The 13,625-nt window shown below is 41.0% G+C and overlaps 1 protein-coding gene across 1 annotated transcript; it reads right to left on the bottom strand.

The window, feature by feature from the left end:
- Positions 1-4,191: 4,191 nt before the first annotated feature.
- On the bottom strand, positions 4,192-13,582 carry LOC105893755 (glucuronokinase with putative uridyl pyrophosphorylase). Its single transcript, XM_012820212.3, has 23 exons — positions 13,402-13,582; positions 12,574-12,680; positions 11,216-11,260; positions 10,972-11,125; positions 10,680-10,751; positions 10,512-10,600; positions 10,247-10,403; positions 9,961-10,038; positions 9,776-9,867; positions 9,449-9,554; positions 9,263-9,342; positions 8,876-8,944; positions 8,559-8,619; positions 8,424-8,440; positions 7,846-7,903; positions 7,477-7,569; positions 7,041-7,101; positions 6,835-6,948; positions 6,591-6,648; positions 6,153-6,221; positions 5,686-5,749; positions 5,214-5,285; positions 4,192-5,127 (listed from the first exon to the last, which is right to left on the bottom strand). The coding sequence occupies exons 1-23, from the start codon at positions 13,456-13,458 to the stop codon at positions 5,014-5,016; spliced, it is 1,887 nt and encodes a 628-aa protein (XP_012675666.1). The 5' UTR covers positions 13,459-13,582; the 3' UTR covers positions 4,192-5,013.
- Positions 13,583-13,625: the final 43 nt, after the last annotated feature.

The following is a 13,625-nucleotide window of genomic DNA, read 5'->3' as shown; positions in this document are numbered from 1 at the left end:
GTCGCACAGCTACTGAGGATGCTGTAAACAATACACATACTATAATTAATCAAAGAGAAGAATTCAAAAGAAGAAGACATAAAATGATTATAATATATAATGTTAAATGTTGAAAAAAACCATGAAAACTGCTAGTGGAGTGGAGGAAGACGAAAGAATTACCATAATAATTGTATTTAGCAGAAATTGAATTTTTACGTACTTCATGAGCTTCATTGGTTTAATGCAGAGGTGTTATCATCACGTGATTATCAGTTCAAGTCTGGCAGAGAGAGTGTGTTTTCGAGAGTAGAGTAGCTACTTTCTCTAGAATTACAGGAGGAGGTGTCACCCGGGTATATTCTCCATCTTACTAACTGTAATGTCAATGCATATGCACTAATACCTTATTGAGGAACAGTTCAACCATGAGCCCATGAACCATTTTTTAACTTTGTCACTCCAGGTAATCGCATTGGGAACAAATATATGATCATGGAGGTAGTATTGAAATCAATTTGACTGTTAACACAATACAAGACTGGTTTACTCTGGTTAGTGGTAAAACGTAAAGCAGAGTGGTAGAGATTGTGATTTACATCTACATTTAGTCGTTAAGCAGATTTTATCCAAAGCTGTCTGCTAAATGCAAAAAGCAATTTATTAATCGATATATCAGAATTTGTTCTCCCTGAGTATCAAATTAATGAACTTGGTGCTATTACAGCCTAGTTCTTCCAGTTAAGATTTTGATGTACTAGTTATCTGAGTCAATCTCAGGATTTTTAGCCACCAGGCCCCCTTGCGATGAAAAACTTCTATGTAGGTCTGTGCCGTTGTGGAGCTCTTGATTAGCTACATCAGTTGTGTTTTTCTGCACATTAGCTCAGTCAGTAGGCCTATACAGTCCAGGGAAAGATTGAGAAAATACGTTAAAACATTTTTGGGGTTTTTGAAGGTAAAAAGCTAGCTAAGTTATAACATTTTCAGTTTCATTTTGATGATACACGTTCATGAGGAGGAGAGATAAACACAACTGATGTTCTTATTTACTGTTCAGGCTATTCACTATGTAGTTTATTGCTCTAGATTGGAAACCCCACAGTGTGATACCAAGACCATCAGTTAGCAAGCTAGCTAGCTTTTATCAATGCCAGCTGTGCTGCTGTTGGTGCTCGCAAGGCAAGCCAGTCGCCACTTACATAGTTAGCTTGCTGGTGTTAGACAAAACCTCCACCACCAACCTGTTCCGTTTGACCAGCTGCACCCTTTACACAATGTCTGACGGTCTTTCGATAACAGGACATGGACAGACCCATTGGGTCGTTAGTTTAGGCGAAACCCTCTTTTTACACTCAGAATAAATAACCTATACCTATGAGCCCGGAGTGAAGTCCTCTCCCCAGCAGCGTGTGTCGTAAGCCCAATTCTGTCGAGCCCCGGTTTCAGCCAGAGCTTGCCTGACCAGCTCGTGCACCTCCCGCTGCTGTTCATTCAGGTTGTAGAAATAGTCCAAGCCAGGTCCATCTGTCACGTCTGGTTCTGGAGGCAGCCCGATTTTTACCCGATCAATGCCCCTTTGGTCAATGTGATGACCACTTTTCGGCAGCATCGATGTGATAGCCCCTTTGGTCGGCAGCTGCGGTGTGGTGAGCCTCTGCCATTGGCATGGTGTGTCATGGATTCAGTGCCCAGAACTGGCCAACAGATCCATGGGTCCAGGAGTTTGGCCAGCCAGAACGGGTGGTGGACCGCTTTATTGTCAACCATCTGATGCTGGGCAGTGGTGCGCAACCTTCCCTGGTTCCCCACAGCAATAACACCCGCGGCGGGTTGACCCACCGCTCTTCGTTGTCTGCACCTCGGTTGCTGGGGAACAGAGACGGTGGCTTGTCGAGCTGTTTTCTCTTCCTTCGTACCTGGTGCTTCACGGCTGGAGACTGCGGGACATGTTCTACTCGCGCTGCCTCAGCCAGGGACCCGGGTGCACTGACACCAGTGTGCTCCCAGAGCCACTCTGGCTGCAAACCCCAGACGAACGCCAGCCTGTTCGCTTGCTCTGCTGGTTGGAGATCAGTGAGGACTGCAGTGCTTTTCCTTCCAGAGAGAGAGACCTGGGCTCCCGGCCAGGTGTTGAACCAGGCTGCTAGATGGACCTGGATGAGGTACATCTTGAGCTGGCTGTCTCTGTTGTAGCAGGGAAGCTTCAACCCTGCTTGTTGAGGTGGTTTTGCTGCCGGCTTGCTGCGTGGGATCCTGGTTGAGCCATGGCGATATTGGTGGCTGGTCCTGAAGCTCCCAGCACAGCTTCCTCCCCCATCCTCTCCAGGCACGCAGGTGCACCCATTCCCAGGTGGCCGGTCTGCAGCATCAACCCAGGGTTCGGGTAGGGTGACGGAGTTGGTGTCCTGGGTCCTGGTAGGGTGACGGAGTTGGTGTCCTGGGTCCTGGTAGGGTGACGGAGTTGGTGTCCTGGGTCCTGGTAGGGTGACGGAGTTGGTGTCCTGGGTCCTGGTAGGGTGACGGAGTTGGTGTCCTGCCGTTTCCTTGCCGTCCCCGGTGGGGAGCACTGGCTTGGACGACTGCTCCATCTTGCTGTCCCTGGTACGCAGACATGACCGGATTTTAGAATGTAAGCTTTCAGGCATTCCCTGCCCTGTTGTACCTAGTAGATGAGCTCTTCAATTCTTCGTAGCGTAGTTGTCTTTGACTACATCTGACACCAATGTAGCACCTGAGCTGGCTTCTGGGTACTTTGGTTGGCCTTGAGCCTATTGTTTTTAAGCACATTCAGCAAAAATCACTAATCTAGAAAGGCGGGAATGGCAGACATGTCTTTCCTCTGCATAACAAAGACACTGACGGTGCACAGGTAACTTAAGGCTAATACACACACGCAGCATTGCCACAGAGCACACAGATTAAATAATAACAGTCACTTACGTTACACAGGACACAAGAGGAGGGCAGTACACACAAAATTAGAACACAAAATACAGTTATCCACACCATTCTAGTGCGTAGCATGATGGGAACCGTCTCTTTCATTACGTACATTGAAGCTCTATTATCCCTTGCACGTTACAGTATGTTGCTGATAGATATAGCAGTTTATGTTATGACTTATAATAGGTACTGGATAAGAGCATCCTCATAAGCAGCAATGTTTTTTATCCACAATTCTGTCACTTTGCTATCCAAGTAATATATTCCAAATGAAGCAAAAAACAGTGCCAAAAACCAGCATGTTCTTTAACAGACATCAGATGTCTTCTAATCTGAGGCAATTCTGGACAAAAAACTCTGAGCTGAGCTGCACATACTAACTATATAACAAGAGTTTCATTCGATTACTTACTTTGAAGAACAGTGTGTGAAAGCATAGCTACCTCCTCCATCCTCTGTTAGATAGTGGACCACCATCTTCAGAGGACGTTGAGTGATCCTCTGATTTCACAATTGTTTTTCTCCCACAGATGTTTCTCTCCATTGGGTTAGTCCACAGTCTCTACAGTCACATAAACCTCTAGTCACGTGACAACGGTCGAATCTCAGCCATGGAGGTGTCTTTCACCAACCCCACTCTCACTCATGTCATATTGCTTAAAGCAACACTGCAACAATTTGACACTTTATGAGGTATGGTTTTATAGGCAACTAGTTTTGGTACCATCCTCAAATTCATTTTGATAGCATATATCCATGTGAAGGACAGATAAACACCTGTGTCTTTCCCACTAGCCATCCAGGATATGCACTATGTAGTTCTGTGTTCCGGGCTGGAAAAATGGAAGAAAAGCTTTCACAGCATGACATTGCCAGCTATACTGTGAAAAGACACCAGTTAGTGTATTGGCAAGCTTATATCAGTACCAACTGGGCTGTTGGTGGTGTTTGCAAGGTTTTTGCATGCCTTTTAAGTAGTTAGCTTGCTAGTTTTGGAAGAGAACTACTTATTGCTGCTTTAAACCTGAAGAGTGCCTTGAAATGAGCTACCATACAGCCTATATAAAAATGATGTAATAATTGTAATTACTATAATGATAGCTTAGAGTACATCCCTCATACATTTTGCCTTACTGTTTCGAAGAATGGTCACACTGTTTATGTAGAAAACTAACCCTTAACTAACGTGTCTAGGCCGGTTAGGGAAAGAATATTATTGTTGATAACAATATTCAAATAATGTACAGATTTAATAACAAAACAAGATTTTAAACGTTTAAGAAAAACATTTATTATCGAAATCAGTATAATACAATATCTGTTTGAGAAATGCAGAATCTTTACTTCCCCTTTTTAAAAAACAATGATTGCATTATTACAATAAACAAATGTTTAATGATTGTTGCATTTAACACTGATAATTCACACAGGTCACTTTAACTAACAGTCAAGGCCACTTAAATTTATTTCACATTGTTTTCAAGATATGATCTTTTTAACACAGCTTGTATGTGTTTGTATCGATATATAGAATGGTTTGTAATATGTTTTGTAGCACCTTACAGGAAAGGAAATCTCTCTGTGGCAAACTCTTTTTATGGTGTCATGAGCATATGTGTGGCTCTGGAATCAAAGGTGATTTCCCACTTTGGTCCACCTGCTTTTGATGCAGTCCAACCAGTAAAATGATGGTGTATTTACATGTATACAAATATATACATACAGATGTTAACATACACAATACTGGTAATATACGTGTCCCCTACCCCCTTCATAATCACATTCTTTGGGCTTAATACATATCTACATATGTAAAAAGGAAAACATATGCTATTTATCTACATGTACAATTACATGTATGCATATTGGCCATACATAGGAAACAAATGTAGAAAAATGTATCTAGTCTTGCAAGGAAAGACATGACTCTGGCACTTTGAGCATCTGAGGACTTGTTGAAAATTTGGTATTGGACCGTGGCCAAATCTGCCACAAGCAAGGCTTGCTTTTCTTACAAAACCAGACAGCATCTTGTCAACAACACAATTATCTGACATAGGTGCCTGTGTTCATATCTAATATTTTGTCTTAATTATTTATAGATTTATGGTCTTGATTCCGACTCGAAGGACAAGAGGGATCATAAGGTATTAAAACACAGAATACACAGCCAGCTTCCTGAAAGGCCTTCTTCATCTCAACCTGAAACAGAAACACACCATGTTAAGCACCAAAAAGCATAATTGAAGTGAACGGAGTAGGACCTTCTAGAAAGAGTGTTTTAATACCATCTGATCAGGATCCAAACACAAGCCAACCACAGCTCCCCCACTGCCAGGCAGCTTCACAGAAGAGCCAAACTGTGTAGAAGGTAAGGATGGAGAAGATGGAGGATTAGAATCAGAATGAAGGAATAGGAGAAGAATACACATGTGCTCATGAATAGGGGAAGATGACTCTAGAAAGCAGACGAGTTCTTCCCTACATTGGCCCTAGAAGACGAGAGGTCTTATAGATTGTTGCACTACGCTTTTCTAATGTGAGGACATTTTGTCATATGTTGATAACTCCATTTCATATCGGTATATAACACATCTAGGTCGATGTTACTCTATCTAGCAACTTTACCAAGGAGTGTCTTATGATCCACTATTTCCATTTACAATATATGTAAGGTGTTGGCGATGACCATATAGGAATTGTACAAACTCTTTGTGGTGCCTCCGGTGGTTGATACAATTTTTTTTTATGTTAATTTACCTGTCTTGCTATTTGAATCATTTTAAGATTCCCAGGTCCCAAACAGTCATCAGTGTATATGGACCTGTTGAAAAACACAAATTGAACCGTATGAACTCATTCAGGCCCAATTCTATATAATGGAAAGATGAACACGTAATGTCTGTTTACGTCTAACGTGTGGTTGCAAATATCTTTTCATTTGTTTTCCTGATAGTGTGACCATGGGTTGTAGTGTATGGTACACAAATAAGAACATTTTATGAAATGAAACATGGCCCCAAGGGCAGTGCTTAGAGCTTGTTTGGATCTTAGAGAATGTGTGTGTGATGCCTAACCATCATCATGTGAAGTTATGGAAGTAATAAGGAATTCGCTTTCACTCAATATGAAGAAAACTAGCCTAGTTAAATCCTATGATATAGGAAGTATCCTCTGCTGTGCACAGACCTACAACGGCCGCACAAAAAAGATGAAAAATATCCTACCTTCGCAACTCAAGGTTCTTGTCCATCAACTGAGCAAGCATCACCCAGTCCTTGCTTTGTATGGCAGACCTGGGAGAGCAATTAGTGATGGGACTTCTTACAATTTGAAGTGCTTTCATTCAGTTATTGCTTATGAATGATATGGTAATGTGATACATACAGTATATAGTATATGGCTTTGAGATTGTATCAATTGTATCCTCTTTGGGGTGAGGTGTGGGGTGCTGATGGAGATGTTGCTTTTTTGTCTAAAACAAGTGAACTGCCAGCCAATGACTAGTCATGCCTTACAAAAACAGACAACAGCAGAGTTTGCACTTATAAATGCTAGCTAGCTAGCTTGCTAACTGATGGATATTGGATACAAATCTGACGGCATCAGAAACAACACAGAAACACACAGTAAATAACCTGGGTAGTTGAAAAGTCAATACAAACCTTGCTTGGTCAGTGAGCTCAGCAAAAGACTTCATGGCTTCGATAACTTCAGGCTCTCCTATTCAATGCATATTTAAGAAGAAAACTGAATAACATGGGCCTAGGTTACATGTGTCAGTCATACAGCTAAGTGCAGTCTGTTCAGATATACTGCTCAAATAATTCTAAAACGCTTACAACAGTGTTTTGAAACATTAAAATCTAAACCTCTGGTTTGAAATATTTAACTCTGCCTGAAACTTACCATTAAGCCATCGCTGTCTAACATTGCTGTGTATTCGTCCTGAATCGCTGGGATCTCCCAAATAGGCCAACCAGAAAGGTGGAAGACTGTCCATGCCCATACAGAGGTACTCCCCTACACATCAAAAGCACAGAGTAAGACTCACACCATAGAGACTCATTTTGTCATTTAGATGCAGTGTTAAACAGGATTCAAAAAATTCTTACCATATCCCTTTGCTTCCATCAACTGTTCACTGAAATCCATGTATACCAGTCCCTCATAGACCTGTGACAAAAACAGGTAAGGTCAGTGAACCTGAAGACAGACAAATTCAATAATAGATAATGTCACTCCGGTACAACAAAGGGTTCTAATATATTTACAGCCGTGTTATGTAATATGCGATGATTCCCAAATTAAACTATATGTGTAACACTATCTGTGCTCCTGCAGTGTCCAAATCAAATATAGCTGAACTTGTCAAGAACTGTTAAAACGGACTTAACACAAACACGTTTGGCTGTGGAGAACTATATATGCGGTTTATGAAGACAAAAAAAAAAACTTTAGCTATATTCTCCCTCAATCTGGTGGAAATTGTTTATTAATGAAATGTTAGTTTATGTAACATTTATGTAAAACATAAACTACAGATGTCACCTGAACCACCCTGTCTTGAAGTCCAGCTGTGATAAAGAGTTCATCGGTCTCAACATTTAAGATGAAGTTGGCCTTCACTGGTTTGGGAAGGTCCTAACAGAAGGAAGAAGATAACCAGCTTATTTAGTCATTCATTAACATGGCAACATTGTTATTATGTGTTTTCACTTAGCATAGACATTATCAAAATGCCTTAGAGTGTAGTCCTCGTAATGAATGTGAATATAAAAGCACAGTGGCTCAAATGAGATGCTTTGAAGAAGAAACTGAAGTTTAAAGTGCCACCCTGTGGCTGCAAGTATAATGCAACAGCAGCAAACCAAACCACCCATCACCATTTCTCAGGCTGGAGTAGCCATGCACACTTACATTGTCTGTGATGTTGTAGAATTTCATCAGGCACTTCAGGGTCGCAGATACAATGGCACTGAAATGAAAACAAGGTTGTTGAAAAACAAGAGGAAAACAGAGAGGTGACATGATCTCATGCTTGCATTTTTTATTTGAAATACAGCATTAATCCCGTTGCAATTGCCAATTCCACAAACAGGCATGTATATCAAGTTATAATTGTATATGTATGGGTATTAACACATAAGCCAAATCTCTCATAAGCATTTATATATGGAGTCGTCATTGTACTAGCTGCTATTAAAATAGTTTCAGCATTGAAGTGACCGTTACACGAAATGTGAAACTGATTAAGACAGAACATGACTGATGTTGTCACAGCACAGAATGGTTAAATCAAAGCACTAGACAACAGGAGCTTCAATATGCAGCCCCTCAGAGTTATATATCTGATAATGACCGAAGCCTAAGCGAAGGTAGTTTATAGCGATGAGCATCCCCTTTAAAAAGATACATCAGCATAGCTGGTAATTACACATCATAAAGCATCTCCAGAAGCTTGACAAAATGATATTTGGGCAATTCAGACCACTTACCTACTTCCAGCCAACCCCTACATGACAGACCAGAGAACAGATGACAACTGTCAAAATTGGACATAATATTCTTGAATATTCCACCATTTCCGTACTGCCATTGCAGTGCCCTAACATCACAGAATAAACCCTTACCACCTGCCGTGGGATGTTTGTGTCATATTTGAGAGTGAAGTTCTGCTTTCGCAAAGCAATTCTGTAAAAGAAGAGTGATTCAATTGTATGTCAGAGTGTGCCCTGCATTGACAAGAATGTTTAATGACCTACGGCTTTTTATTTTATTGATCTATATTGCGCCATTAACAATAGACATGGTCTCAAAGTGCTTCATATATCCCAAGGCTTGAACCAGGGTAGAGTCCTTATGACAGACCAAGGAGGTGTGCTGGTACAATAGACATACAACAGAACTGCTTTGGAGAATAAACTGTAAAATTCATGACTTTCCTTACCCTTGTTTGGAGCAGAATTGACAGAATTTCTTACAGGTAGCCTGTAATAGTCTTAAACCTCCCAAGTACCTAGAAAGCAATCAATAGGGAAATCCGTTAAGCACCACGCTGTGCTTGATGCAAACCACTGCATTTTCCTGCATGCAAACAAGGATGCTCTGCATCAGCCTCAGCGCAGTACAACTACCCTTATGGCAGTTAAGGCAGGATGCCATTTTGTCTTGACAATTTGGCAAAAATCACTAAAGAATGAAATGAAAAATGTATTTATGTGGTATTTGCAGTCAGACATATCAGCATCTATCAACAGAGATACAATGACTGACAGACAGCACACAACATCTACACAACACTGCAGAGGTTTGGTCAAATGTGGAGTGTGCTGACCCTTCTTTCCTGCTGATGTGGTAGAGGTCCTGCAAGCTCCCAAACTCTGTGGGGTCATTGAGTGGATGAGGGAGAAGGACCTGCAGTTCATGTAGAAAACATCAGTATATTGCAGCTATTACAGTAAAGGGGGGATGTAATAAGTGATATCAATCAGAAACTGAGGATAATAGACATTTTCGTTACCAGAGTCTGGCTTTCCAGGAGTGTGACCTCAGCCCAGAAGTTAGAGATGGACATGGCAATGGTTTTGCCATTAAAACCATCTGAAGGGTTCCCCATCAGTCCAACTCTGTGATTGGGCAATACGTCCCATCAGTATGGCTATAGAGTGAATCATTTGCATTTAAAATCTACTGTTATAATCTAGCCCTTGTGCTGATGTAAAAACTATAAGTATCTTCAGTTACTTTTTTAAGCACAAAATCTTAGCAGCATATTGATTTTTTATTTTACCTCTGTAGTTATTCCAACACTTATTTGAAAAAGAAAAGTAAGAGTGGTACTGATTACCTGGCATAAGAACGGCATGTAATGGGTTTGACAGGAGACTCACGTTGCTTGGCAGAATAGTGGGCCAACCATTTGGCATATTCTGACAGCCCCTGTGACATGTTGAAATATGAGTACCATGATTTAAGAATGATTTGTGATATGTGTAATGAGTTATCTGATATGTGACCGTATGATCTACGCACCACTTGGCCAATGAGCTGAAACCCTGTGGGCAGCTTCATTCCAAACACAGGCATCTTCTGTGTGTTGATGAACCACTCCTGTGATGTAAAGCACATTAGATACAGTATTTTAACATTACGCTGCTTTGGTCATTTAACTGTGGTAACCAAAAAACAACTGGTAGCAAAATTACTAAAATGCAATGACAGGTCTATCTGCTGAATACAGTTACAAGACAGTGAGTGTTTCTTGGAAATCAGAATCTAACAAGAATACACAGGGCTGTAACGGCTCATTTATACCGACCCAAAACTTTCCCATGGTGCGGTCACTGATGTCCAGGTTACAGGAGAGGAACTCTGAGAGGTAAGGGAGTGTGTCCTTCTGCAGGCAGTAGAACACTACACTGGCCAGCCGGGATGACGTCAGGCCCTCTGCTGGCTTCTCCAGGAAGCAAGTGATCCTGACGGGTACAGAAAGAGCAACATGGTGAACTCTGCCTTTCATGTTTTCACCCGCAACTACACTTAAAACAGTGTTCATTGTTTACAGGTATTAGGTCCCTACCTACCTGTGTGTGTCTGAGCACACCTCCACAATTCCACGCGAGTCACTCTTCTCACTTTCCTCCATTTCATAGTATATGACAAGGTCTCCCGGCTACCAAGAAGGGTACAGCCATGTTATAAACCCTCTTTGATTTTCCATGCTGGTTCAGTAGAAAAAGATTCCTCCTCACCTTTGATCTATAGAAACGAACCACTTGTGCTATATCAAAGTTCCGGTCATCACAAAGCATGTCTCCAGCAATCTTTTAAGAAAAAAATGAATACATGACTGAATAAATGAATACGTGCATTTACATGTCAATCATTTACAAAGTGCCAAAATCCAGCGCAACCTAAAATGTATAATAAGCAGTATGCTTTGCGTCTTTAACCCTTTCATTGTTTACAGTACTATGTTTAATGTGTTACTCTAAAGGAGTAACTTAATGTTAACATCATTTGAGCCTTTTACCGGCAACTTACCACCATGATGTCATCTTTCAGTCCACGGCTTCGAATGGATAACTCAAGGTCTGCAACAGCACCGAGACGGTCTTCTAATGTGGTGCTTCCGTCATTTACCAGGTTCTCGACTGGAAAATCATTCGCTGTTGCCCAGCGCTCATAATGTTTATACCTAAATCAAGAAAAGGCGTTTTTTATTATTAGTGTAGTGCTACTTCCTGTCTCCAAAAACAATATATCAAAACAATATATCAAAACTCACTTGTCTGCATTTGTGACCAGATAGACTTCAGTGAACAGCTGTCTCCTGTAGAGAAACAATAATATAAAAACTGTCCCTGTAATCGGTTCACTTTAAGTCGCTCTGGTTAAGAGCATCTGCTTAATGACAAATAATGTAATGTAATAATGAAGGCACAAGACAAAAAAAAGACCTATTAGCTACATCAGACATTAGAACAGTCCTCTTCCTTCAGCTTTTGATAATATTCAGCACACGTTCACAAATGTCCAGAATGCCCTTTAGAAGACAGGCAACTTTTCACATTCTGGGCCTTTGACAGGAGAACCCAATTCATCTTAGTTTTGCCACACAGAGGTCATCAAACCTTTTGTGTCTTACCTCTCAACTAACACAAATCGGCACAGTCATATCCTTTTATTCTAACCTCATGAAAACACTTTGGAGGACTTTGCAGGGCATGGCATGGCACCTAGGTGCTACGAACAGGGCTTATCATTAAACATGCTGTGTGTTTCTGTATTTGAAAACCTGTTCTGTAAAAGATTAGCACCGGTCAGTTTAGACTTTGATGACTCCACCTCCTGTACTACAAGCAAGCGCCACTCAATTCTCTCTCTCTCTCTCTCTCTCTCTCTCTCTCTCTCTCTCTCTCTCTCTCTCTCTCTCTCTCTCTCTCTCTCTCTCTCTCTCTCTCTCTCTCTCTCTCTCTCTCTCTCTCTCTCTCTCTCTCTCTCTCTCTCTCTCTCTCTCTCTCTCTCTCTCCATACTTATTGTTGTGATGATGTTTACTTAATATAGTTTTAAAGAAATATCTTTCACAATTTCAATGAATGTCTTTACCTATGTGTGGCCTCTGTATAAACATTCCAATACCTTTCCTCCAGGTGGTAATAATACTATCAGCTTTAAATGGGTCAAAGGGTGATGTAGGGCAACCAATAAAGGGCAAAGTCTGCCTCAGAGGCAACACTCGCTGGCAAAACGAATTGTAGAAAATGATTCACAAGATCACAGTGTACTACCAGTCTCCCTCAAGTCTATAGCCTTGTTCTTCATTACAAAAAACATGGACAGGAACACAATGACCTGCTAGAATCATGTTTATGTACCGATCTACTAAACATATTATCTGGGGTCTACTAATCACACTTATGAGAGACTTATTATGTCTCTGTATGAAACAAATACAGGACTATCACTGTAAGAATCGTCACATGTCCTGTGTGCCATATTGTTTCCACCCCCTGTGCTCCACTAAGACACATTACCTTTGAATCACAGTTCACATTGTACTGTGCCAATGAAAAATGTACAACAAAAGTCACCACAACAAGAATTGTAACCATATTTACTTAGAAAATTCCAATATATCTCACGTGTTTACAGTTTCCCACCAAAAGTCCAGGATTTTCTTTCCTCCTACTCCAGGGAGCAAAGCCTTGGGAACTCCAGTTAGGTGACCATACAAACCTGTATCATCATTCTGACAAAACAGTGACACTTTATGACTGGAACATATACAACAATCATCAATCAGTCAGTGTTTTAATCTGCCTTTCATTGACTTAAAGGGGTTGGTGGTCAGGAATAAATGTCATCAATCATATCAGCAAAGACTAAATGTGCCCTGCTGTTGTGTGGGTACCACGGTGAAGGCCAGCACTATGTTTCACTGTTGCCCAGGCTAATTTCTCACAACCTCAGTTCCATCACACAGGATTAGGCTATCTTAATCCCACTTCAACAACTATTGCAATTTCCCCTCGTGACTTACTGAGCTCTGGAATTAAGCCTAAACTTCCTGGATCTGGTCAATTGTAATTATGTAATTCACAGTCATTGCCAGACTTGCTGACGTGCTTGTGTGTGGGCATGCATATGCACACACACACACACACACACACACACACACACACACACACACACACACACACACACACAAGCATGTTACAGGACTCAACTCATTGAAAAGCCTTCCCGACGTGGTAAAACATTTCCTCTACTAACGTTAGTTGCTAACTTTAGGTGTCAGATATTAGAACCATCATGACATGTTGACTGATCTGAAACTAACTACCGTTGATTTCAGGATACATGGGAGCATTTTGTAACTATAGACAGTATTCACTTGCCCCCCAGAATGTGTTTCTGTAGTTAACACAGAGTAAAGCATTTCTTAAAAGTAGTCACTGACTTAAACATACCTTCAACTGTCCCTGCAAAACCGTGTCATGCCCAGCAACTATTAAAATGCAGATCATCTTGGCGTATTAGTAGAACTCTCAATAAGCACTTGATTATGTTACATTGTAGCAGCATCCAACATAAACTACCCACGTCACCATTTTACGTTTTTGTTCCACTTCGGGGTCATTTAATATTCAAATGTACCACAATAAAAGTCCTTCCGGCTCTGTATCAAAACAAA

This window comes from Clupea harengus, chromosome 17 (genome assembly GCF_900700415.2).
Source record: "Clupea harengus chromosome 17, Ch_v2.0.2, whole genome shotgun sequence".
NCBI lineage: Eukaryota > Metazoa > Chordata > Actinopteri > Clupeiformes > Clupeidae > Clupea > Clupea harengus.
The sequence above is the reverse complement of the archived record's forward strand: the minus strand, read 5'-3'. Positions and strand labels throughout refer to the sequence as shown.